The sequence below is a fragment of the Schistocerca gregaria genome, chromosome 9 (assembly GCF_023897955.1).
Source record: "Schistocerca gregaria isolate iqSchGreg1 chromosome 9, iqSchGreg1.2, whole genome shotgun sequence".
NCBI classification, from domain to species: Eukaryota; Metazoa; Arthropoda; class Insecta; order Orthoptera; family Acrididae; genus Schistocerca; species Schistocerca gregaria.
The window spans coordinates 220,208,106-220,236,016 of NC_064928.1; the positions used below are offsets into that span (position 1 = coordinate 220,208,106).

The following is a 27,911-nucleotide window of genomic DNA, read 5'->3' on the forward strand; positions in this document are numbered from 1 at the left end:
CTTGAAACATACACTACCTGCTGCAAAATGGGTCATAGTCTAATGCTAAAATCACTACCGTTAGTTCACGTATATTATTTTCGATATCGAGGAAAATCTGAAGAAACTTTCACAAGATTACATATCATATAAGTAATTGTTACTGTGGGAAGCCATTTGGATGAATTGAGACAAAAGTAACAGACAACAGTTAGAATGGAAAAAGCCACCCTTGAGGAAGAAGCTGCCACAATGAAGAAGAATAGAGCAAAGAAAACTCAAACATTGGGAAATCCAGGATGGAATAACAACAATATTATAGATTGCTACTCACCATTAGAGGAGACACTGAGTTGTAGACATGCATCACAAAAATACTGTGATAAATATGAGCTTTCAGCCAAAAGGCCTTCTTGTGAAGTACACACACACACACACACACACACACACACACACACACACACACACACACACCACTACCTCTCGCCGTTGAGGACAGATAGCCTATAGCAACTGCAGCTGATGTGGTAAGGTGGGTGGTGGGGGTAAGGAAAATGGTTCAAATGGCTCTGAGCACTATGGGACTTAAAATCTGTGGTCATCAGTCCCCTAGAACTTAAACCTAACTAACCTAAGGACATCACACACATCCACGCCCGAGGCAGGATTCGAACCTGTGACCGTAGCGGTCACGCGGTTCCAGACTGAAGTGCCTAGAACAGCACAGCCACACAGGCCGGTGGTGGGGTAAGGAGGCGGCTAGTGTAGGGATGGGGACAGATAAGAGTAGTCGGGGAAATCATGTGATCTACACACTAAGCTGCAACCACTGTGTCGCTTTCTATGTGGGCACGACAATAAACGAGCTACCTGTTCACATGAATGCCCTCTGACAAACTGTGGCCAAGAGGCAGCTGGACTACCCAGTTGCTGACGATGCTGCCCGATACAACCTGCCTTTCATCAATGACTGTTTCACAGCCTCCGCCTTCTAGATCTCTCCTACAACAGCAGCTTTCCTGAACTGCACAGATGGGAACTCTCCCTGCTACATATCCACAATTCCGTAAGCCCCCTGGCCTCAACCTCCGATAGATCCTGTCCTTCACCTTCCCTGCTTTCACTCCAGCACTACACAGCTTTCTATTCCACCAATGCACACACTAGCCTTTGCCCAGCCTCTACTTCTTTCCTTTTCCACTCTTCCCCCCTCCCAACCCCCCCTCAAACTTCCCGACTGCACATAGCAGCTCTACCCTGCTCCCATCACATCCCTGCATGCTCCCACAAGCAGCACTAAATATTCCCCCACACCTTCCCTCCTCCTCCTCCCTATCTCAGCTTCCTCCTTATGCCAATCACCCACAGAGGCCAGGGACTGTGGTGCCTGTCTGTGTCTCAATGTCTCCTCTATATGGCGAGAGTAATGAAAAACACTGATGAGAGGGAAAGTATGAAAATTAAGTGTAGTCTCGACCAAAACTGGAAATTTTTATTACATGTTAGAACAGAAAAGCAATTTTAACTTTTTTGGTTTACCTCCAGGCATTTATTAAATTCAAACACTAGAAACTTGGAAGACATTTATCTGTATCTGTCATTCCCTTTAAGCCATTATATAAATCAACACTAATATTTAAGAGGAATACGTGAATACACATACCTTGCACTGCAAGCAACAATTCGTCATTTGTCCAACGAGCATTGATACGGGTGTTCGAGTCCAGAGGTCTGTACTCGTCAATGCCTTCAGATGTCTTTCGGCGGAGAGCACTCAAGGTTTGTTTGTTATTCTGCACCTGTTAAAAGCCAGATAAATCGAATCAAGTTTCTTGTAATAGAGCTGACTCAAATTATAAGTAATGCTTCATTTCCTTTCGCAAATACAACAAGTACATAACCCTGTTTTAACACCCTCGAGAGAAATAACTGGATGGAAGGGAATACGGTGCTCACATTGGTCAGTAACTGTAGCTTTTTCTACTTCCTTGGATGAATTTAGTACACAGGGAAAGAATTATTTGAAGTACCAAATTTAATCCATTAATGAGACATTCAGAAAGTTTCACACATTTTGTTTTCAGACAACACGGCAGCCGTACACTATGTGATCAGAAGTATCCGGACACCTGTCTGAAAATTACTCAAGTTCATGGCACCCTCGATCAGTAATGCTGGAATTCAATATGGTGTTGGCCCACCCTTAGCCTTGATAACAGCTTCCACCCTCACAGGCATTTGCTCAATCAAGTGCCAGAAGGTTTCTTGGGGAATGTCAGCCCATACTTCACGCAGTGCTGCACTGAGGAGAGGTATCGATGTCGGTCAGTAAGGCCTGGCACGAAGTCGGAATTCCAAAACTTCCCAAAGGTGTTCTATAGGATTCAGGTCAGGAATCTGTGCAGGTCAGTCCTTTACAGAGCTGTTATTGTCGTGTAACCACTCCGCCAGAGGCTGTGCATTATGAACAGGTGCTCGATCGATCGTGTTGAAAGATGCAGTCGCCATCCCCGAATTGCTCTTCAACAGTGGGAAGCAAGAAGGTGCTTAAAAACATCAATGTAGGCCTGTGCTGTGATAGTGCCATGGAAAACAACAAGGAATGCAAGCCCCTTCCATGAAAAACACTTCAACACCATAATAGTACCACCTCCGAATTTTACTGTTGGCATGCCACACACTAGCAGATGACGTTCACTGGACATTCGCCGTACCCACACCCTGCCATCAGAGCAGCACATTGTGTACTGTGACTCTGTCACTTCACACAATGTTTTACCACAATTCAATCACCCAATGTTTACGCTCCTTACACCAAGCGAGGCATTGTTTGGCATTTACCATTGTGATGTGTGGCTTATGAGGCACCGCTTGATCTTGAAACCCGAGTTTTTTTTTCACCTCTCGCTTAACTGTCATAGAACTTGCAGTGGATCCTGATGCAGTTTGGAATTCCTGTTTGATGGTCTGGATAGATGTCTGCTTATTACAGATTACGACCCTTTTCAAGTGTCGGCAGTCTCCGTCAGTCAACAGACTGAGGTCGGCCTGTACACTTTTGCATTGTACGTGTCCCTTCAAGTTTCCAATTCACTATTGCATCGGAAACAGTGGACCTAGGGATGTTTAGGAGTGTAGAAATCTAGTGTACAGATATATGACACAAGTGACACCCAATCACCCAACCACGTTCAAAGTCCATGAGCTCGGCGGAGTGCCCCATTCTGCTCTCTCACAATGTCTAAAAACTACTGAGATCGCCGATATGGAGTTCCCTGACAGTAGGTGGCAACACAATGCATCTAATATGAAAAACATAGTGTTTTTGGGGCTGCCCAGATACTTCTGATCATATAATGTATATGACCAACCTTTTATGATTATGATTATGTCCACAGAGGTAACCAAAATGTCAAGGATTAGGGAAATATTACTGTGGAATGAACAACATTATGCGTCTCAAATACGGGTTCTTGTAGCCTGAGTGGATTACACACTTCAATTTTCTTTAATTGTGCTTGTGAGGATAACATATACTAGTAGAACAAGACAGATAGTGTTTTGTAAAGAGGTTGTAAACAAAACTAAATAGAGAATAATGGAGTATAGCTGAAATAATTCACACAATAGTGAGGGAATTAGGATTAAGAAACAAGATTCTCAAAGTAGTACAGAACTTTTTTGTGCAGCCAAGTAACTGATAATGGCAGAACTAAACAAGCAATAAAATGCTGACTGCCAATAGAAAGAAAAGCTTTTCCAAAAATGAGTAGTATGTTAACAATTAATATAAATTTAAATGATAAGCAGTCTTTCCTGAAACTGCTTGCAGCACAGCTTTATACAAAAGTAAAATGTTAGCAATAATCAGCACAGACTGCAAGAGAATAGAAGCTTTTGAAATGCAATGTTACTGAAGAATGCAAGCATAGTTGGAAAATAAATAAACAAATAAATAACATAAAACTCCACCACTTTGTGAATGTAATCACTGGAGTGTCCAGACATTGCCAGAGTTACGGACCTGCCTCTTTAGGGAGACTATCTCGCGGTCCATGGCCTTCAGCATGTGCTCGCCCCCTGCGCCAGCACCGCCTCCCTGCGATGATGCCATGGCGACCAGGTCGTCGTGGTTGATGTACATGCCGCGCGGCGGCTTGCGCTTGTGTCGCAGTAAGGAATGCATGTGGCGGTCCCTCTTCACAGGGCCTGTCGTTGGACGCACACTGCCAGTACGCCTGCAGACAAAAACAATTGAAAATTTACAGTAAACTGAAATGTGAAGCCATTTTTTTAAGAACATCTATAAATTTGGCCTTTGGTGTAGCTTCCCAGATATAAAACTACATGTGAAGGTCACTCAAAATTATGAGACTTTGAGAGTTTGCCATTGGGCAGATTCATTCTGAGGCTGGTATTAACAGTGGCATCCGCAGTCAGTTGCACACATTTTAGATTGCTCAGCCTGTTGGGTGGTCCAGCTAACCGTCAACTGTTTTACTACACGAGTCTGTCACACTGAGGCAGTAATGCAGTAGTTATTTTATGATTTTAACGTGCCCACATCTGTCACTGTACAGTTAGCAAGTCTTTATTTTGTTTGGAGAATGTGGTTTCAATTCACAATAATGCCATCTATTTGTCTTTAGTGGGATACCTTTTTTAGGTGCAGTCGGCCTCACAAAGAACTTTTTAGGGAGGTGAACTCACATCAGTGTTTGAAAATTAACAGTAGATTTTTGTCGGCACTTCACCTTCTAAAGCAAAAGTCCGCTGCTAGTTTAACAAGTGCATTCATGAGAGAAACTATCTCTACGATGAAGTCGATTAGGCTGGCCACTACTGAAGAAAACAAGCTCAGAGCCCCGACGATAATTGAAGAGGATGCCCACTGCACCTATCAACACACTGAAGGCACTGTTTGAATTAGATGTGGTTCAGAGGATCCTGCACGACAATCCTGAAGTGAAAAAGGTCTGCAGTTCTTGAGTGGTAAATAATCAAACCATTTAAAAATTAAACTGGATCTATAATCACTAAAATACAGAAAGTCTCTAATGGTTGACAGTAAAAGTCTTGTCACCTGGTGGCTGTACCTGTTTACATGCAATGAAAATGCTACAATCTTTCCCATACATGAGGCAACATTATGTGAACAGGGTTTATTATTTATTCATTTACAGCATGAACATTGTTGAAAAGTTTTCACACACTTTCCTTTACTTTCAATTCTCTCAAAATAAAGTTCATAGTTTTTCAGAGGTGCACACACATTTACTCTGTTTTTCATCATCAAGTATGTTGTTCATCTTAAGACAACCATTGTAAAGAACACTAGTCAAGTCAGATAAATAAGTCATTTAATTAATAAAAAAACATTATTTCTCCCTGCAGATATTTAAATACTCAAACAGGTTATGGGTCATGAGAATTTACTAAGAAAAATATTGTCAGCCGCCATTACTATGTGTACTCTTTTTACCCCAATTACACAAATTCTGATGAAAGAAAATTTACAAAGTTTCTGTGAGACCTATCACAAAATTAGACAGGAAGAGTTATGATGCCTGGAAATTCAAGACGACTGCAATTCTCAAAGCCTACGGAGTTTTTGATCTTTTAACTGCAACACGAGTTCAGCCTACGTAAACTGACAAAGCCATCAGCACACAGACAGTGCATCCAAACTTTGAGCGTGCCAAGTTTCTGACATCATAGCGTGGAATAGCTCACTCAGGAGTCTTCCCAAACGTGCAAGGCAATATCTAGCAGATGAGAGATTCTGAGCGTGCGTCTGAGCGTTGACCAATGAGATGGGACAAAGCCACCTACGTCACATGCACGCATTATCCCTTTAGCACAGAGTTGTGAGGCACTGTACTGGCATTCATTTCAAGCCTATATGTACTAGGTGATCAAAAAGTCAGTATAAATTTGAAAACTCAATAACCCACGGATTAATGTAGATAGAGAGGTAAAAAATTGACACACATGCTTGGAGTGACATGGGGTTTCACTTAAAAAAAAAAGTATTGCTATATGCGTGAAAGATATCTTGTGCGCGTCGTTTGGTGATGATCGTGCGCTCAGCGCCACTTTCGTCATACTTGGCCTCCCAGATCCCCAGACCTCAGTCCGTGCGATTATTGGCTTTGGGGTTACCTGAAGTCGCGAGTGTATCGTGATCAATTGACATCTCTAGGGATGCTGAAAGACAACATCCGACGCCAATGCCTCACCATAACTATGGACAAGCTTTACAGTGCTGTTCACAGCATTATTCCTCGACTACAGCTATTGTTGAGGAATGATGGTGGACACATTGAGCATTTCCTGTAAATAACATCATCTTTGCTTTGTCTTACTGTTATGCTAATGATTCCTATTCTGATCAGATGAAGCGCCCTCTGTCTGACATTTTTTGAACGTTTGTATTTTTTTGGTTCTAATAAACCCCGATGTCATTCCAAGCATGTGTGTCAATTTGTACCTCTCCATCTACATTATTCCGTGATTTGAATATAATAGAGGGAAACATTCCACGTGGAAAAAATATATCTAAAAACAAAGATGATGTAACTTACCAAACGAAAGCGTTGGTATGTTGATAGACACACAAACACACACACAAAATTCAAGCTTTCGCCACCCACAGTTGCTTCATCAGGAAAGAGGAAAGGAGAGGGAACGGTGAGCAGAAAGACTTACCTTAGGGGGAAAAAGGGACAGGTGTAAACTTGCGCACACACATATCAATCCGCACATATACCTGTATATGTGTGGATGGATACGTGTGTGTGTGCGCGTGCAAGTGTACACCTGTCCTCTACCCCCCCCCCCCCCCCCCCCCCAAGGTAAGTCTTTCCGCTCCCGGGATTGGAATTACTCCTTACCCTCTACCTTAAAACCAACATCCTTTAGTCTTTCCCTCTCCTTCCCTCTTTCCTGATGAAGCAACTGTGGGTTGCGAAAACTTGAATTTTGTGTGTGTGTGTGTGTGTTTGTGTGTCTATCAACATACCAATGCTTTCGTTTGATAAGTTACAACTTCTTTGTTTTTAGATATATTATTCCATGATTTATACAGTTTTCAAATTTATACTGACTTTTTTATCATCCGGTATATATGCTGTTTCTGAGCACCACCAAATTGAGAATCACTCGAAAACCCATTGTTAACTGTGTGATTCGTTGCAAAAAAATAATGAGAAACATCATATTCGTGGCAAAAGTATTATTGTAACTTGCATGTTATGAGAGTATGCCATTTGAAGCCAACACCACACTGAGGATCCACCAAAAACGCATTTTTCTTGGTACTATTTGTTATAATTAAATTTCAATTAGTAACACAGCTATGATTAAAGCTTTTAGCAAGTGTCAATATATTAGGGTTGGCTGTGCGAGGTTTGATGTCAGTTTAGTGTGAGTAGCCTTACCGGCTTCTATTGAAATGCCAATGGTTCGCGTCTCACCATGTCTAAATTTTTCTTCCCAACATTCATGTAATAGGTTCTGACGCATTATTATTAGTTTAATATATGTATGTGCTATAGTATTTGATGTTATGTAAATATAAGTTCACCTTTTTTTGAGGAGTTAGTTTGTTCGATTGGCTTAATCTACAGGACAGCTTGCGCTACTTGTATAACGATATTTTGCTCCTTTTTCTTTCACATTTCGTAATTTACATATTGCAAAAATTCTGCTACTGGGTAGGAGCAGTGATGAAGTAAGAATGAGATTAGGGTTTTATTAAAATGTAGGAATGGTGAAATAATGCTTATCTTACGTGGAGAACTATTGCAAATTTTATCGCACTGTTTGTAATAGAACTTTTATAAGCCTTTGTCCTTACTTATTGGTCACGGTACTTCCTTTTTCGTCTTAAAACATGTACATGGATATCGAAGTTTTTTTATTTGTGCATATTGCACATAGAACAACATGACTAGCCTATGGGCAATAGTTGAAATGTGCGTTTTGATAGAGTTAATGTGGGATTTTATGCGCACCTGTTTAGTAGACAGTGTGATTTACGAACTAGAAACATCCTGCAACTGCCGCTGGAGTGCGTTGTGATCACGTATAGCACGTTGGGGCCCATGTAGCGTATGCATAAGTCACATCGTTCCCAAGTGTTCAGCAGCACGTTGAACTTGGCACGCTCAATGTTAACGTTCAACAGCACGGTCCGTGTGCCGACGGCTTTCGGCTATGGTCCAAATTTCCACATCAATAAAGGACAATTACATGCAAAATCTGTTAGTTTACGAGACAGCATGCAGAATGTGGAACAAGTTGAGAATCATACATGAGTAATTATCAGAAGCAAAAAAGTTAAGCTTATTGCAGCATTTTCATGAATACTGGATGAAAGTGAATGATTTGGTCATTATGCACATAGATAAGTTGAAAACCTGGCACGGCAGCTCCGAAATGTTGAAGAAAGTGTCGAATGCTATAGTGACAAAAATCATCACTCCATAGTCATTGAAATACAACACATTTAAAACAGCACAGGGAACCGATCAACTTGTCAACAAAATATGGAGAAGTTGCTGTAATGACTCGTCACAGAAGAGTCCTAATTGGCCATGGATGATGACATAGTTGGTGCATTTGCTGCCATGGCTATCAGCTAGTGGAAGAAAAAGTCAGTTCAATCTAATGAAACCAATAGTTCTACTGAGCAAACAACACAATCCAATGACTAAGAAATGGAAAGTTCAGGATGGAATGTTGTCACAATCCACTGACTAGTTTTTTACTACAAAAAGTGGGGACAGTCAGCTCTCAAGAATGAATGAATGAATGAATGAATAAAAAAAACAAAAAAAAAAAATAATAATAAAAAACAATAAATAAAAAAAATGGAGAAACAGAAAAATGACAAAGATAAATCAGAAGGTACATTTATTGTCTAGTCACTAAAACATGACATGTTGTCAAAAAGTCACTATATACTTTTGTGAAGTGGCTTGAATATTATCAGTGACATGTACGGCTTATGGACAGAGGTGTGTTGCATCACCTGACTTTTCCACGGGAATTGCTATCGAAATTTTGGTATGTAACAGTGGCATGCGTATGACTCAGCTATAATAAAAGCTTTCAGTATGGGAACTGCTATGGAAAAGAATTTGTTTGGTGTTGGACCATGTACTTCAAAGAAAATCAATGCATTTTTCTGAAGCTCTACTTATATTAGTGCATAACAAAGAAACTGTAGCAGAAGTTGTGAAGCGAGAAAACAATATTTATAGATTGTTTTTCATGACGACTTAAATGTTGCAGAGAATGACCTGAAACAACACCGTGAATGATTGGGGCACGACAGTATACAGGTGATACAGCAAATTTCAGCCAAGGGAATTGTTGAAGGCTTTAACATAATAAAACAAGAAGAGTTATTTGCGAACTCCGTCAGCTACGCAAGGTTTATCAGCTTAGGTTCAACAACAATGACATAATTCATTCTACAAATTCAGGTGAATGTCTATATATTTGGCCTTCTGAGGTCCAATGTCAGTGGAATCAATTGATGGTGCACTGTTTTTTGTCACATTTAAAGTGACAACTGGATACAGGATTGTTCATTTTCTAGGATACAGATCCAAAGTCATTGGTCAATCTCGTTAATTCGGTGTGTTCGTGCTGAATATTTAACTTGTGACATGAAACACCTTCTAAGAAACCTTGAAATCCAGCTGGACACGATTGCTACATACTCACAAGAGGCTAATGGTCAATACGGGACAGTCATTGGATCTGATGCTTTTGCTCTTCTGACAAAACAATTTTAAACCAAGCTTAATGCCGAATCCCAAAAAGTTATGCCAGATATCAAGGAGAACTGACCAATTATCAACTTTTTGACTCCACAAATCAGAATGTTTTTGTATCTCGAGATATCACATTCAATGAGGCCAGCAGCAGCATTTTACCAACAATACAAAAGTTGATCACTTATAACCGAAGATCAAGGATGACGAAGAATGTAAGTTTGTGGATTGTGACGGGCAAGCTCACATCAGACCAGTACAGAGAAACAAAGCGTTTACAAAAACAATTCAAGAATTGCATAACAGCTAACTGAAGAGCAAGCTAGTCCAGTCGACATGGCTGAGAGATCATTTCAGAATTTGTTAGCAACTTGGTATGAAGCCAATTCCATTCAATATTGTGCTCCTAATAGTTTCAAGGAACACTGGAGAAAGGTCCACATTTACACATGCCAAAAGCCAAGACAAGCATTTTGACATCAGATATTACTGCATAACAAAACATTATTTCCTAAATGTAGCAGTACTTACTAGTAGAGCAGTTTTGCAAAATTATTTAACAAATTGTAATGAGCTTTTCAGTTGCTGCAACAAAACATTCATCCCCCTTCGGGTTCATTTACAACTGAATGTTGGTCATTTGTGTTACATATTTTGTCAGCCGAATCTCTACGATTGTTAACTGCTACCTGTAAAATTACAAGTTTCTCAACTGTTCCATTCTAGAATAGCATGGAGAAAAAAGAACACCTAAATCTTTACGTGCGCGCCCCAATTTTTCTTATTTCATTGCGATAGTCATTTGTTCCTATTTAGGTAGGAGTTGACAGGAAATATTTTTGCAATCATATGAGAGAGAGAGCAATCGAAATTTTGTGAAAAGACCTTGCTGCAACACAAAATGGCTTTGTTTTAATGATGGTCATCCCCAAGTCACTTATCATATCCACGAGACTCTCTCCCGTATTTCTTGATAACATGAAATGAGCGGTTCTTCGTTGAACAACTTCAATGTCCTCTAATCCCAATGGTAATCATCCCATACCTGCAGCAACATTCTGAAAGACAGATAAATTTAGTGTGGGCAGCTTCCTTAGTAGATTTGTTGCACCTTTTAAGTATTCTGTCAATAAAATTTAGTCTTTGGTTCATTCCCCGACATTTACTACGTGATGGTTCCAGTTTAAGTAGCTTGTAACTGTAGTCCCTAGGTATTTAGCAGAATTGACAACCTTTAAATTTGTTTTATAAAGTGTGTAACCACAATTTTAACAGTGCAGTTTTTTTACTCGTGTGGAAGATCACACACATTTTATTATTTGGGATCAACTGCCACTTTTTGCAGAACACAGGTATCTTATCTAAATAATTTTGTAATTTGTAAATAAAATAGAAAGAAACATTCCACATGGGAAAAATATATTAAAAACAAAGATTCCATGACTTACCAAGCGGGAAAGCACCAGTAGATAGGCACAATATAAAACACACAAACACAAAATTTCGAGCTTCCACAACCAGCGGTTGCTTCATCAGGAAAGAGGGAAGGAGAGGGAAAGATGAAAGGATGTGGGTTTTAAGGGAGAGGGTAAGGAGTCATTCCAATCCCGGGAGCAGAAAGACTTACCTTAGGGAAAAAAAAGGACAGGTACACACCCACACCCACACACCCACACACACACCCACACACCCACACACCCACACACCCACACACACATATATATATACAGACACAAGCAGACATATTTAAAGGCAAAGAATTTGCGCAGAGATGTCCTTTTTAATGCGGGTCAGGATGAAGCTGGTTAAGGTGATGAGGAAAGAGGTTTCAGGTAGGGTGGCAGGTGATCGGCGTGAAAGGAAGTGCTCCATTACAGCGAGGCCCTGAACATGCAGGATATTTGGGTATAGGGAAGTGGCATTAATGGTTACAAGGATGGTTTCCGGGGATAACAGACTGGTTAAGGATTACAGGCGTTCGAGAAACTGGTTGGTGTCTGATGAAGGCTGCCCAAACTCTTTGCCTTTAAATATGTCTGCTTGTGTGTGTGTGTGTGTGTGTGTGTGTGTGTGTGTGCGAGCGCGCGTGCTAGTGTATACCTATCCTTTTTCCCCCTAAGGTGAGCCTTTCTGCTCCCGGGATTGGAATGACTCTTTACCCTCTCCCTTAAAACCCACATCCTTTCATCTTTCCCTCTCCTTCCCTCTTTCCTGATGAAGCAACCGCCGGTTGCGAAAGCTCGAAATTTTGTGTGTGTGTGTGTGTGTGTGTGTGTGTGTGTGTGTGTGTGTTTTTATTGTGCCTATCTACCGGTGCTTTCCCACTTGGTAAGTCATGGAATCTTTGTTTTTAATATAATTTTGTAATTAGTTTTGTATTTCCGATTACTTTACAAGACGGTAAATGACAGAATCACCTAAACACAGGGCTGCATAGATTGTCTCCTAAATCACATACACAGATCAGAAACAGCTCGGAGGACCCCAATCATCACTTCTGTTTCACTTGACAACTTACCATCAATATTATGAATTGTTACCTTTCTGACACAAAACGACAAATTCCGTTGCATAACTGGGACCATAATCTGTAAGCACCCAATTTAGCAAGAATCTACTTGTGAGGAACGGTACCAAAAGCCTTCTGGAAATCTAGAAATACGGGACCAACTTGATATCTTCTGACAATAGCACTTTCACTTCACACGTTTCACAAGAACATACCGGTCCTTGATTAACACAAAATCAGTTTGCCCCTCCCCTGACTTGTAGAAAGCACAACGCAACTTGAGAGACACCCACCTCCAGTGCTGGTAGCATGTGCTGCACATGTTGCCCTTCGGAGTGATGTGAGTGTGAGTGCATGAGACACCACAGTTTGCACACGAATTCTTGCCTCCTTCGGCACCGTCCTTCTGCAAAAATTTACACTCCATCTCACTCAGTGTTCTATTGCTTAAAAAGTTTTGGTGAAATGCAAGAATTTTTAATATACAATCAGCATGCAACATTAAACTAGTCTACATCTTTGAACTGTAACACAATAGAAGATTGTAACTTGTCTAATTACATAATTGTGAACCAATTGCTATATCTATACTTAACATGCGAAATCATCACACTAAGTACATTACTAAGGGTCATATTGCACGTATTGTCTTTGAGACACATGCTATGGGACAAAGAAGAAATAATGAAGATAAAAACTGTTCCACAACATTAATCTCTCATGGAATATTTACAAAATCATTGAGGACAATGAACTGGCCAGAGAGCAACAGCCGATATTGCTGAGACCACGGAAAAAGAGTGAAAAGGGTGTAAGAAGAGAGAAGAGCGGGAAAACACTAATGAAACCAACAGGAAAAACTGAATAAATAAACAAGAAGTCGAAACACTGACAGAAAAAAGGCCATGTGTGTTTAAGTACACACTAAAATTAATGGGAGACAAGGGACGTCTGTTTTTGTTAGGCACAACCAAGTTCAGGGCATGGGCAGCAATTAACTACATGGGGAACAAGTTACCAAGAAAAACAGGTAACATCAATTGTGCGAACATGTCAGAGTAGCTTCCTTTCCACAATATATTGAGAGCTAAATAATTTAGTTTATTTTCTTCCAGAGCAGCAAATCAAATTTTCCTCTTCAGCATTCAACAATAACCTAATGAATTAGCCTACATATATTTTTAAAGAGTATATTCTATACTGGAAAATTATTTATTTCAGTTGGATGTGTCTTTTGGCTAAATTTATCATCCAATGTGGAACTTTGATATGCCTCTTTCCTTCAACTACCACTTTTCTGTCTCTCCATGGTCACATATATTTAAATATTTCCTGTGTTATTAATCAATGATCACACAGTTTCTTGTCATCCATTTGTTTCCTTTCCCTTCCTTTCAAATTGAAAGATTATTTTTTCATTTTATCATTTTCATCTGTATAGTTATAATACTGCGTCTAGGTGCACATTCTGGTTTGCTCTGTGTTACTTTATTTGGCACAATTTATATCTTTAGCTATCCTCAGTTCAACATCATACTCGAGCAGGTATTGAGCCACTCATAATTCACACACAATTTCTCACAGAGGACGAGTGGTGGTCAAAAACAGTTTAGGTCTAATTTACCGGCAAGAGAAAACTGTTTTTCTCAGTCGAGTGCTGAGCTCACAAATAGTCCACTCACTTTGATCGATGTGGAGATGCTTTTATTGTTCATTTTCATACAGAGGATATAAAACAAATGAGAATCAAAGAACACTGGAATCTTTAGGGTATTAATCAATCAACAGTGTTTGAGCTTGGTCATTCGAGCTGATGTCCACACTGAAATTATAATAAATTTGTGAGACAGAATGCAGTGGCTGGAACAGTCCTGCTGGCACACAACCAGCAATAATAGACAAGGCTTTGCATGTGCCTGCAGAAAGGGCAACACAGCAAGCACTGCAACTAGCTTGCTGGCCACTACCAGTCGGCTCGCTGAAAACTGCTTTAATCGGAGTATTGAAAATTTAGTTTCATGCGAAACCTGCCCCTAGATGTCTTGCATACATGACATACAAGTATTAGAAAAAAATCATTGGGGATCAAATGTTGAACCTTTATCTTAAACATATTGATTTGTGGCCCACACGGGCCCAGTTAATTATTTCACTGCATTACATTCGTCTCTGCCAGATATTCCTTTAGTAAAGGTAGCCAGTTAGGGAAAATATATTCTCAGACAGATGTTAAACACACCTACAAAACTCACCAGTCTAACCATTATTTTATGTCTCGCTAGCGGCACATTCTATGTACGCTCTTGCGATGATGATCGATATTACTGGCACTTACGATAACCTGCCGTGGCCATGTTCCTATGATTGCCTTAAGGAGCTGGAGCACCAAGCCCCACTAAACAACTGCCTGAGAGACTATTGCCAGAAGACACACAACTTTTTTAGCCCAGGAAAGGAAATTATGAAAATCTTAACAAAAAAGACTATTCACAGGGATCATTGTGTGGCCAGAGTTACAGGATGCAGCATCGGAAGCCATGTTACAGAAGCTACATGCAGCGGTTCATAAGCAGACTGGTAGCATTAGCATGTGAGCAGTGGTTCTTTGAAAGTGGTGATTGCAGAAGCATCACAGAAGCAAATGTAATTCAACACTCCATGAACTTTAAGTATGGAAATGTGTCAAATTGTCAATAGCACCTCACAAAGCTACGGACCCTTATGCTGTAAGGGAACTTAGAAAGAAATCCTAAAATACAATAAATGATGTAATGATAAGATTAGTGCAGGAACAGTATTGAGGGGTTTTTCAGGATAAACACTGTAACTCTGCACGGCATACATGCGGGGAGGGGGGACATCCAAAAGTAACAGGAATTTTCCTCTGGTACTTGGGGGGACACTAGTTCTGAGTTCTCTCGCTATGTGCCTTCTCTAGACACCATTCTGTACCAGTCAGCCTAAAGATATTGGTGCAGGAACATTATAGTTATCACTGTAGCAGTTTTTGTAAGCGCTGTTGGATGTACCCGGCGATTTTGATTTTTCAATGGCAGACATAACTACAACATGCTAAAAATCTAGTTTACATGATAGGTAAATCAGCCGTAAAAACTGAAGTATTGCTTCCAACAGCTTATGGGGGGAATGCTTTGAGTCAGGTATGGGTTTGCAAGTGGTTTTCTTATTTTAAAACTGGTCATATATCGACTGTAGATATACCTGACTGGGACATCCCTCGACTTCCAAAACAGATAAAAATGCTGAAAAAATCTGTGCTAAGTGATTTCTTTGATTGTCATAGGACAATCAGCAAACTGGTACAAATTACAGGAATATTCTGGAGTTAATGCCAACGAATTTTAACTGAAGTTCTAAAGAGGAAAGATGTTGCAGCAAAGCTCTTTCTGCGTGTGCTTTCTAATGACCAGAGAGCCAATCATTTGCATGTGTGCTGGGAATTGAAATAACAGCCAGAACTGATCTGGATTTTGACAGAAAAGCATCACAGGGTCCGGACTGAGGTGATAGGGATAAAACACAGAAACAAAGCAACATCACCAAGACCAAAGAAAGCAAAGGGAGATCCCATATTTGTTTATGTTTTCCAACATCAAGGAGACCTTCCAACATAAATTTATTCTCCTGGGTACCACATTTAGCGAACAATATTACCTTGAAGTGCTACAGCGATTAAATAAAATGGTGAGAAAAGAACAAGCTGCATTGTGGCAACCAGAACATCCACCAGTGGAATTACCCTGTACACACAGCATTTAGCGACAGGAAGGTTTTGGTCAAAAATCAAATCGCTGGAGGCACTAAATGGCCTAACTACAGACAAATTTAAAAACTGTTTCCACCAACGGAGAAAAGAAAAATATTGGGACAAGTGTATTATGTCTGATGGACATTGTTTTGAAGTTGAAAAAGTTTTGAAAATGTTCCGTGAAATACACAATTTTTTTGAACAATTCTTGTTATGTTTGCTCCCCCCTCCCAATTTGGGCTCATAGATTGCAATTTGTGAAGCCAGCTTCTTTAGTCAACAGAGTTGAAAAAGGATTGCTACTAAGATTATTGGATACTTACAACACTACCCTGAACAATGCACTGTTAGTAATTCCAAGAATGTGTCCACTGAACTGGGAAAACTAGAAAGAGGGAGAACTTTACTGGTTAAAGAAAGGTAATGAAATGGAAGCACAAAGGGTACCTGGAACTGAGGCCAATATGAAACAGCTAATACAAGATCGCATAATACAACCATATGCAAGATGTATGGGACTCTTCACGCACAGGCAGGAAAATACATGAATTTCTCCCTATCAAAGAGAGACTAAAATTGATATTTCTTCAACTTTCAAGTGGACTGATATATCACCTGTACCAGTCATGGCCCATACACTATGTATCTGTGTAAAATCAAAAGACAGATTTATAACAGCTGCATCTGTGGCAGTGTGGAAACTACAGAACATACATTGTGGGAGTGTGCACTCTATGAAGACAGAAGGTAGTGGTTGTCAGGTACTGAGGCTGCCAGATACCAAAACAGCACAGAAGAACAAGTCAAACTGCTGCATCTTGGACAATCCTAGAGCCATAGTATCCAGAAAGGCCAAGGAAGACTTTAGAAGACATTCAATCAGATGACAGCAGTCTGCCATCCCAATTGGATGAGATTCTCCAAAGATGGAGATTAGGCAACTGAAGCCAGTGACCACTGACTGAAATGATCTTGCACGAATTTATACTGCATTGATGCAAGTGATCAAAGAGGTGTGGAGTCTTACACATTACAGTGAATCATGGAATCACTTGTAACAGTGGAAATTCCTCTGTCATTCTGCCCTATGCCCAAGGAATCTAGCAGACAATGGCTTGTTGATCACTATATAATGAGGGTGGACCTAGCAGCAGAATTAAACATTAGTTTAGATGCACCCTAATAAAAATGGTTCAAATAGCTTTAAGCACTATGGGACTTAACATCTGAGGTCATCAGTCTCCTAGACTTAGAACTACTTAAACCTAACTAATCTAAGGACATCGCACACATCCATGCCCGAGGCAGGATTTGAACCTGCTAGAACCGCTCGGCCACAGTGGATGGCATGCATACTAATAAATGAAAATAAAGGAATATGTAGCACTAACAGTAGTACTAATAGTTGGGTAATTAGCTGAAGGGTTCTTACTGTAGTTTTGTAGTGATAAAAAGTAGATGTATTAACATTTTGGTAGAATTATTATTTTTAAAAATGTTTATAACTACCAGGAATAAATGACTAATACACACTTTTATTACTACCCACAAAAATGTGACAGAATGATCTATGTCAGATCTCTAGATAATAGGCTGTAATTGTGAAGAATAAATAAACAAGAAATAAATGACCAAAGTCAAATGAGTTATAATTAGATGGAAACTCTTACTATTATCCAGAATGAGATTTTCACTCTGCAGCAGAGTGTGCACTGATATGAAACTACCTGGCAGATTAAAACTGTGTGCCCGACCGAGACTCGAACTCGGGACCTTTGCCTTTCGCGGGCAAGTGCTTTACCATCTGAGCTACAGAAGCACGGCTCACGCCCGGTACTCACAGCTGTTCTGCAAGTATCGCAGGAGAGCTTCTGTAAAGTTTGGAAGGTAGGAGACGAGATACTGGCAGAAGTGAAGCTGTGAGTGTCGGGCGTGAGTCGTGCTTCGGTAGCTCAGACGGTAGAGCACTTGCCCGCGAAAGGCAAAGGTCCCGAGTTCGAGTCTCGGTCAGGCACACAGTTTTAATCTGCCAGGAAGTTATCTTAAAATTATGTTTTTACTTTTAATCTTAATCATTTTCAATTGCTTTATGGGTAGACTATTCAGTTATACAGTTGTCTTTAACAGATGCATATCAATGGAAGGTAAATCTTCTGAAAGTGCTTGCCTTTAATAGATGAAAGACTACCACAAGTGGATTTTATTTACTGCAATAGAAGCTTTAAATTTATGGACTGACATTGACAGTTCTGGTGAAGTGAGATTTGTTTTATGTTTTGTTTCATTTCAAGAAACAGCATATAAAAAGAGTGTTGGGAATGTTATTGCATGAACTATAAACACTGCAAAAACACATATTTGTGTAGTAACACAGCATATCACTAAAAAAGTCAAACAATCTACAGTGGATTGTCGAGTATCATGTAGATCCAGATGTACAAGCAGACAGAGACTCACTGATTACACATAATATACTGATCAGAAACTCTACAAATAAATCACTGCTGTAAATTTCTACAAGTGAAGCACTGCTGTTAATGGTGCAGACAGCATATCATTTTTTCTGCAGGCACAGCACTTCACATTCAGAACTGTGCATCATGTTTAATGTACAAGACTAGCCTATGGGAGAGGAAGGTATTGCTTTTTTTACACACACACACACACACACACACACACACACACACACAAAGGGGAGGGGGAGATAAATACAGCAGTTGCTATTTCTAGAAGTCACAGTGAGGCAGCAGACACAAAAAATATAGTGATTACAAATGATACACGGCTTCTTTATTACAGCTGTTCATGATACTTAGGTACCCTAAATCTACAGATAAACTCAAGCATTGGAGCAACAATGAAAGTTCTAAAGTTGATATCCCTGCTACTCCAATTCTTTCAAATAAAATTGTGTGTGTTTACATACATGTACCAGATGCAATAGCAAAGATGCACTTTACGATAAGGTAAATCTCATGGGTGACTCATTGGAAAGCAGAGTGGGCAAACGATGGATTTCAGCCTAAGTACTTCATAACACAGTTACTACTTTTACAACTTTGTGAACCATGTTAGTTCAACATAATAGGTATCCACAGGTTAAACTAATGCACATGCTTTGTAAATACAGCACACCATCACACCTATTAATTTCATATAACATCAAACTAGGTACAGAGAAAAATTTGGATGTGGTTGAAGAAGTGGAATAATCTAAACAACTCTGGCTACGAATGATGACGATAGAAAACATATGTAACATAAAAAGTAACTGAATTGAGGGAGAAAGACACCATTACCAAAAGCACATAACTGATGTATAGGGTGATTCTGAAAGACTTACCTAGTTTCTCAAGACTATATCTTTTACACGAATGACGATAACAACTTGAGATAGATTTTAACTTCTGCATAAAACTAAAAGTTTACCTTGGTATTAGCTGTAAGCTGACGTTTCATGTGGTTGCCAGTAATGGGTCTAGGTCTAAGCTTACTTGGTCGTTCTTTACCAAATGTGACTCAAGCTGAGATGGCATAAAACACACCAACAAATGATGTTTTGTGTTCTTTCTTCCAGCAAGTGCAATTATGAGTACTGTGCAGTATGATTCTTGTTTAGAGTATTTCCTAACAATGTGCTACCACAGCAAAAGATCAGCAGCAAGGGCTATGAGGATCTTGCATTGCACTATTGCTATCCAAGATCAGCTGATCTCACAGTGTGAAAGATTTGTGAAAAACTATGTCTAATTCTTCTCCTTCCAACAACTTAGGTTGAACAGTGATTCTACATAACTACAGCAGTGAGTGCAGTACTCCTAACATGCTCTTAAAAGCACGGGAATATTTTGACTAGTGTCTGGATTTTTGTCATGCGGCCAGTGGGTTGCACAATGAACAGTTGTGAAAGATACATGAAAACTTTATCCTAAATGTAATTTTAAAAAGTACCCTAATGTTGTATGTGCATGCATGTGTATAAATACAAGGTGTAATTTAAATTCTCTTTACATACATTGAGGATTTGTAGCTGGGACCAAGACAGTTAAGTTTAGCGTAGGAACTCTCGTTCGGAACTGTACCTTTTTGTACTATGTGCAAAATACCACAACCTATGTTCAAATCTCCCACTTTTTGGTGCCACTAACTAGGCTATTCAGTACGTCATTCACCGATCACCTGATGTCTCAGACCCACAACAGGTTTGTTTACATGCCATTCAGATGAGTTTATGATCTGCACTGAGAGTTTTGTACCTGCTGCTGCAGTTTGTGTTCATAATACAGGGTTACTCTAAATGATGGACTCATCTCCAAAAAATTCATTTGCATCCATGTACAAAGCCAAAATGAACAAGTGTTATACCAATGAAACAAGGAAATTTGATAGTATTTGGTGGTGGTGGTGGTAGGGGGGGGGGGGGAGGAGATGATGGTTTCAGAAGCAGACAGTAGTGTTCGCACGGCAATAGGGCCGTTGCTCCATTTCACTGTCAGTTGTGAGAGAGATGGAGACTGTGGAACACAAGATTTTTTTGTGGTTTTCAGTTCGCAAAAACTGGAAATTGCAGTGCAGTTGTCCAACACAGCCGCTGCGTCACTACTGACTACCCTGTCAGTCAGTAGTGAGCCAGCAGGTGTGTTGGACATTCCATCGAGCTACAGACCCCCTTGTAGATGTCTCCTGCAGACAGGGACGAAACGTTGGGTATTGAGACAAAATTCATCAACCGACCACGGCATAAAGCCCGGATAATCATAATGGGCATGACACTTCTGGCTGTGAAAGTCTACACTTTAGTATCTCCCCATACAGACAGAAAAATTCAGCTGGCACTTTAATTTAGTAATGCGTACAGATACAATTCAACCTTCGTCGTAATATGTAATATCATAGATAATTATCAAAGTACATTTTTAATAACGTGATTAGTACTGAAGCTCGTCTGCCTTTTTTCCATCTTTATTTTGCAAAAATTGTGAAAATTAACTGGAAAGACCTTTTTCCCGATTGGGATACAATAAAAGTAGATAAAATTCTCAAAATCCCTATAGAAATAACAATACTATTATCACTGCTAAGCTATCTGTTGCTGGTGTCCTTCACAAATAACTAGCGTGTGTGTGTGTGTGTGTGTGTGTGTGTGTGTGTGTGTGTGTGTGTGTGTGTTTTTAAGGGACCAAACTGTTGAGGTCCATGCCCCCCCCCCCCCCCCCCCCCCCCAGAATATATGTAGACACACCAATGGTCTAATTATAATGTGTACTGTTATTCCATTATTCATATTGCATCCACAACTTTTCCTTACAATATTCACACTGAGGTGACAATAGTCATCAGATAGCAGTATGCACATATACAGACGGCAGTAGTATCATAGACACAAGGTATAAAATGGCAGTGCGTCGGCAGAGCTGACATTTGTGCTCAGGTCATTCGTGTGAAGTTTCGAAGGTGATTATGGCCACATGACGAGAATTAACAGGCTTTGAATGCAGAATGGTTGTTGGAGATAGCGTATGGAACATAACATTTTAGAAATTAAATATCCGCAGTATACCAATAATGACTCCCCCTCCCCTCAGATGAGCTATATACCAACCATAGTTTAACAGCAGTTTTTAATTTGTGACTTTTAAAAAATCAATAAAATTCAGTTTCAGTGCTTGGTTAAAAACGCTGAATTTCCTAGATGTCCCTCGTTTTTTCTGGATCAAATGTAATTCCTGAGAATTCCAGATTTTCCAGAAGAACTGACACCCTGGGGGTCCGTACTAAATAGCAGTAACAGGAGATACTGAACATATACAAGGGTGAAGAGGAAGTCTTTTCCCCTATTTTTTAGTAGGCAGGACTTTTGCCCTATTTTTTATTTGCCAAAATAAGGTACATACAAGTAATTACAAATATACGTACTATTCTATGCACCTTACACTATTTTTCCACAGTCCCCACAGCGGTTCAGACCTTTGACCCTTCACGGCACTAAATTTGAGATGCCCTGTGGTAAAATTCATCTGATTGACTGTGGAACTACTGTCTGGTTGCTGTCTTGGCTTCACCATTGCATGTGAATCACCATCTTGCCAACAACGTCTTCAATGGACTGAAAACACGAGTATCAACCGAGAGAAAGGTCTGAACTGTATGGTGGGTCATCCAGACTCTCTCAGCAAAATGACTGGTGCTTCTTAAAGATTCTGATTACCACATGTGGCCTCTTATTGTCGTGAAGAGTAACCAAGTTGTCAGTATTATGAATCCCTCAGTGCTTCTTCCCAATGGCTGCCACTGTGTGGCACAGTAACTGTCGGAATCAGTTGTTGCACCTAGTCACATGAAATCCAGCAGGTGCAGTCCACTGCGATCCTAGGAGACCATTAACATCACTTTCCCAAAAGACGGCACAGAATTTTTTTTTTTTTTTTTTTTTTGGTTGCAAGTAACCTGTATGTATGTGTACCGTGCTCTGCTGATTCAATTCCAGCATGACATGCAGTTTCCACATTTCCTTATCAGTCACAATGGGTCCAGAAAACTGTCAACCTGCAATGTTTCAGTGAAACAATGATTTGCTTGCCTTTCATCGTATCATCCAACTGCTTTGATACCCACAGACATGAAACCTTCCTGTACCCCGAGGACCTCTGAATGATGATGTAAACGCACACACACATTAAATGCTAAGCTCTCAAGAAATACCCTCGAATTGCACATGTCTATTTGCTTTGACCACTGCATCCACGCAGGAAATGTCAGTCAGTGACAAGCACGGTCTCCTTAAACACTCATTGTTGCGTAAGTCTTCACAGTCTTTGGCGAACTCACACCGCCTCCACCTCACACTTTTTTAAGCCACACACAGTTCCCCATATGTGGACTGTATTCCCCAGTATATTTTGATTGGCTTGAACATGTAAAACAGAACCGCCATCTTCAACAACTGACAATAGCGCCATGGTGCGGAGAGCTACCAGAAGTTAAGGCCAGGTCGGTCCAAGAAACGTTCACCACTGAGAATAAATTGTTGACTTCACACTTAAAGTGGTGATTTGGCGAAAAAAATAGGGGCAAAGTCTTTCTGATCTGCCCTTGTACAAAGAAGGGCAGCACAAATTTGTCCACTTGTGAGACAGCATCAATTCTGAATTGGCAGAGGCTTTAAGATAAGACACTAAGTGAACTTAAAAAGCCTACTTAGAGAAAGTTTTAAAAGCGAGTATCGAGTGAGGAACATGGACTATATGACAACCCATATGTACTGCTCACACTGAGACTATGTAGAGAAGCTAAGACTCACTCCAGTGCATTTCAGCGGGCTTTCTTCCTGTGCTCCATATTTAAATGTAAAGGAAGAAACTAATATGTAGTGAAGTAGACAGTATCTACTGTCATGAACTTCAAAATGGTATGCAGAGAAGCAAGAGTGTTGTACTTCTCTCTGTTAAAAGCACCCTTCTGATTATTCACCACCAGGAAATTCAAGTAACGGATTAGTGCACACCTGTAAACTCTTGCAAAACATGACACCATCAAGAGTTTGAGAATGCATCCATGCTGTGTGTACAGTTCTTGTGCAGAGGTTTCTGTTGTCTTCTGCATATCTGTACAATTTCTGCATTACTGACACTCTTACTTTTTGTGGCAGCACACACTTCAAGTACATGAAACTCCCCTGAGATGCTCTCTTCCTCTGATCTCTTACCAAAAAATAATTGGCATAAACTCTCATTGGCCTCCAGCTAGTGTAGCACATTTCTTGTTAAAAATTCTAGTTGCAGATGGGACTGAAACCAACATCTTAACAGTTAAAGAACAACTTTCCACCACTCAAAATTTTTTACTGGATAATATTATGTTCAATTTTTTCAAAAATAAAAGTTAACCATTCTGATTTATTACAATTCATTGGAAGTGGCAAGCACACACAAACCCCATGGATTCAATGACATACTGGCCTACACCGGTGGAATGCCAATCCACACATTCCCACTTCCTATGTGCTCTACAACTGAGGCTGAAGCCGACAAGTACAGGCTCTTAAACAACTGAACACAAGCGTGCTTAAATATCTTTTGAATCCCAAGTGAGTCATCTGACTGCATGCATGAAGAGTTTCTGGGCAATAATTTCTTGCACTGTTTGCAGAGGTACTCACCTGAGTGCCATCCTCTGCATTCTGAGCGCGTGGGGGCGATCCACTCTTTCGACGGATCCCCCGGTGGATTGTCCATTTCTGCAAAATCACAAGGTAAGGCCAACTGCCTCAAAGAACAAGGGAACGACAACAGTATGGAATACTTGTTCAACTGCCTAGCCATGATAGTGATAAACGAAGTACAAGAAACACACAATCAATTATAAATGTAGAACCTACACTGCAATACACCTGTACTTACCCACGGAACAAATTTATGCTTGTAACACCTCAGCACACCTATGTAGGATCAACTTCCAATAACACTTTGTCTATTTCCTAATTTTGTGATCTATATTTAGTATGCTCAGTATTGAAATTCTTATCGGAACCATCCAAATTCTCACGTCTTAAATACCTATTTATCATTTCCTGTGACTTCTTCACTTCTCTAACACATCCTATATCTTTCTTTCAATAACTTTGCCACAGAATATAAACACTCCAAGTTTGCTTCCTCTGCAGAGCCTTCTATCTCATGAGTTGATAGAAATCACTAGCAGTCAAGTAAAAAGTACTAAACTTAAATTATGAAACTGAAAAAAATTGTATGACACTTCAGACAAAGAATCTCACCCCCACTCTGACTGTTCTCCAATTTCACTTTCGACTGTTTCCATTCTGGGATTTTTCACACCAATCGAGTGCTTCATCTGGGTTTTCTGCCCACTCCAGGCATACTTAATACTGCTAATATGGGAGTATAGTGCCAGTAGCCACACAAATGTGTGAAAAATGAAAAACTGAATTACAAACCCACAACTGAACAACAAAGCAATTACTTTCAAACTTCCAGCAGTTTTGCAAGTTTGGTTAAAGTTTTATGTATAAAACAGTAAACTTCTGGACAGTGAGTACAGAAGATGCAATTTCATTGACAGCAAGTCTTCTAAGACAATTGGTATTATCCACCTACTTTTGTTATCTGTTGGAAATATTTATGATGGATGTATGATTGTGATACCTTCTTCCTTTCCATGGCATGTTTACATCTGAGGAGATACTTTAAAGTTAATGAAACCATAAAGAAAGCATGTAAGTGTGTGTGTGTTGAGAGAGAGAGCTATATACACTGAAGTGCCAAAGAAACTGGTATAGGCACGCGTATTCAAATACAGGTATATTAAAGAAGCAGAATATGGCGCTGCGGTCGGCAATGCCTACATAAGTCGACAAGGGTCTAGTGCAGTTGTTAGAGCAGTTACTGCTGCTAAACTACCAGGTTATCAAGATTACAGTGGGTTTGCACGTGGTGTTACAGTCAGCGCATGAGGTAGCGATGAAGCAGGGATTTTTCCATACGACCATTTCACGAGTGTAGCATGTATCCCGTAAAATGTCAAATCTCTGACATTGTTGCACCCAGAAAAAGATCCTACAAGAAAAGGACCAACAAGAAATGAACAGAATTGTTCAATGTGACAGAAGTGCAACCCTTCTGCAAATTGCTGCAGATTTCAATGTCAGGACATCAACAGGTGTAAGCATGCGAACCATTCAATGAAACAACATCAATTTGGGCCTTTGAATCGAAAGGCCCAGTCACATAGCCTTGATGACTGCACGACACAAAGCATTATACATCACCTGGGTCCGTCAATGCCAAAATTGTACTGTTGATGGCTGGAAACATGTTTCCTGTTCGGACGAGTCTCGTTTCAAATTGTGTCAAAGAGTTGGACGTGTCTGGAGACAACCTTATGAATCCACGGACCTGCATATAAGCTGTTGGAGGCTCTGTAATGGTAAGGGGCATGTGCAGTTGGAGTGATATGAGACTTCTGATACTTCTGGATATGACTCTGACAGTTGACATGCATGTAAGCATCCTGTCTGATCACCTGCAGCCATTCATGTCCATTGTGCATTCCAACAGACTTGGGCAATCCCAGCAGGACAATGTGACACCCCATGTCCAGGATTGCTACGGAGTGGCTCCAGGAAAACTATCCTAGTTTTAACACTTCTGCTCGCCACCAAACTCCCTAGATATGAACATTATCAAGCATATCTGGGATTCCTTGCAATGTGCTAATCAGAAGAGGTCTCCACCCCCTTGTACTCGTACAGATTTATGGACACCCCTGCAAGATTCATGGTGTCAGTACCCTCCAGCACTACTTCACACATTACTCAAGTCCATGCCATGTCATGTTGCGGCATTTCTGCATGCTCGTGGGGGGCTTTACAGGATTTTAGGCAGGTGCACCTGTTTCTTTGGCTCTTCAGTGTAAATTATCTGCAAAGTTGTTGATGCAAGCAGAACAGGTCATCACATGTAAAATAACATAACTAACCAAATTACAACATTAACAATTTAATGAGGAAGGGCACTTCAAAGTTACATTTTGATCAATGGAAATTGCTAGGGAGGATTATGTACATATGAGAAAGAGTTATAACCACAAATACTATACAACATAAATAGTATAATACACCAACGACATTGAGATTCAGATTCAACCAAATATCCACAGCTTTAACAGTACCCCTCCATACATTATTAAACACACAAGCTTGGCAGAAAGATGATAAAGCAAAGCAGTGTTGTGAGACATTTGAACAAAGGAGAAGTCATGACATTCAACACACATGGGTAATCTATTAGGTTTAATAACAAATAAGTTTTCATATAATAAATATTCTACTGTCAATATACATGATAAAATCCATAAAAAGCACATTATAAACAAATTTCTACAGTTTAGGATCTCTAGCCAACAGAAACATACTGTAGAACCTTAACCAGCCATCAATCCTCCCACCCCCTTTCCACACCTAACAGAATGACTGAATATGAGTCCATTTCATCAAACAGCTGCAACACTTTCAACAAAAGCTTGTTATGTTATGTGATACTACACAGAGACATCTAACAGACATCATAAATACACCTTTTATGATACTAAGATTAGTTCTAGAGAATGTAGAATAGGAGTTTTGGTGGCCAAACCTCCATCTCTTGAACTAGATACTGGTGTCCACAGGATAAGAGTCTCAATCAGTTGCAGTGCAGTTACTTATAAGTTTAGCGAAGCATGTTGGGATAAAACACGTGAGGGGTGATGGGAACACAAGTGTGGTGGCAGCAGCTGGTTGTAAGTAACCAATCAGACAGTAGTGGGCAGACAAAGTGATTCACAGTGTTGGGTGAAGGCAAATCCTTTACAAATTTGCTTCCACCCAGCACTCTAATCACAGACTTCAATTTACAACAAAAAAAGGTGGAGGGTAGGGCATTCTATAAACCATCAGAAAAAATAAATTTGCTGCACATGACACACTACCAAAATGAAACTACAAAGGCATGTTAGATATTCGACCCTGAGCTGAGTTGATCACAATAACACATTCATTGGCTTTAACGGCTTACAACCAATCTGAATCTATCAACCTACCCTGAATTTGAACCTTTGGTTGCGCTACAAACATGTGCATGCGTGTGTGTGAGGAGGAGGGAGGGAGGGAGGGAGAGGGAGAGGGAGAGAGAGAGAGAGAGAGAGAGAGAGAGAGAGAGAGAGAGAGAGGGAGAGAGAGGGAGGGGGGGGGGGCGAGGGGAGCTTCCCTTGATAGATGATCTAACTTTACAGACTCTGCCAGGTAACAAATCGGACTGCTCTTACTGTTGGGTAGGTCGACTATGCCTGTATCTGACACTGTTAGAGTGAAGTT

General features: G+C 40.2%; 1 protein-coding gene across 3 annotated transcripts in view; it reads right to left on the reverse strand.

Annotated features, from left to right (window-relative positions):
* The window catches only part of LOC126292006 (REST corepressor 1), a 74,565-nt gene that overhangs the window by 14,424 nt on the left and 32,230 nt on the right, over nt 1-27,911 (reverse strand). For 2 of the 3 annotated variants that reach the window (XM_049985791.1, XM_049985792.1), the window contains 3 exons: nt 12,567-12,679; nt 4,004-4,217; nt 1,643-1,778 (listed from right to left, as the gene is read on the reverse strand). In XM_049985791.1, the coding sequence (XP_049841748.1) occupies nt 1,643-1,778; nt 4,004-4,217; nt 12,567-12,679 (463 nt within the window). Of the gene's footprint in view, nt 1-1,642; nt 1,779-4,003; nt 4,218-12,566; nt 12,680-24,200; nt 24,279-27,911 lie in introns of all 3 variants that reach the window. The other variant, XM_049985790.1, reaches the window with a different exon arrangement.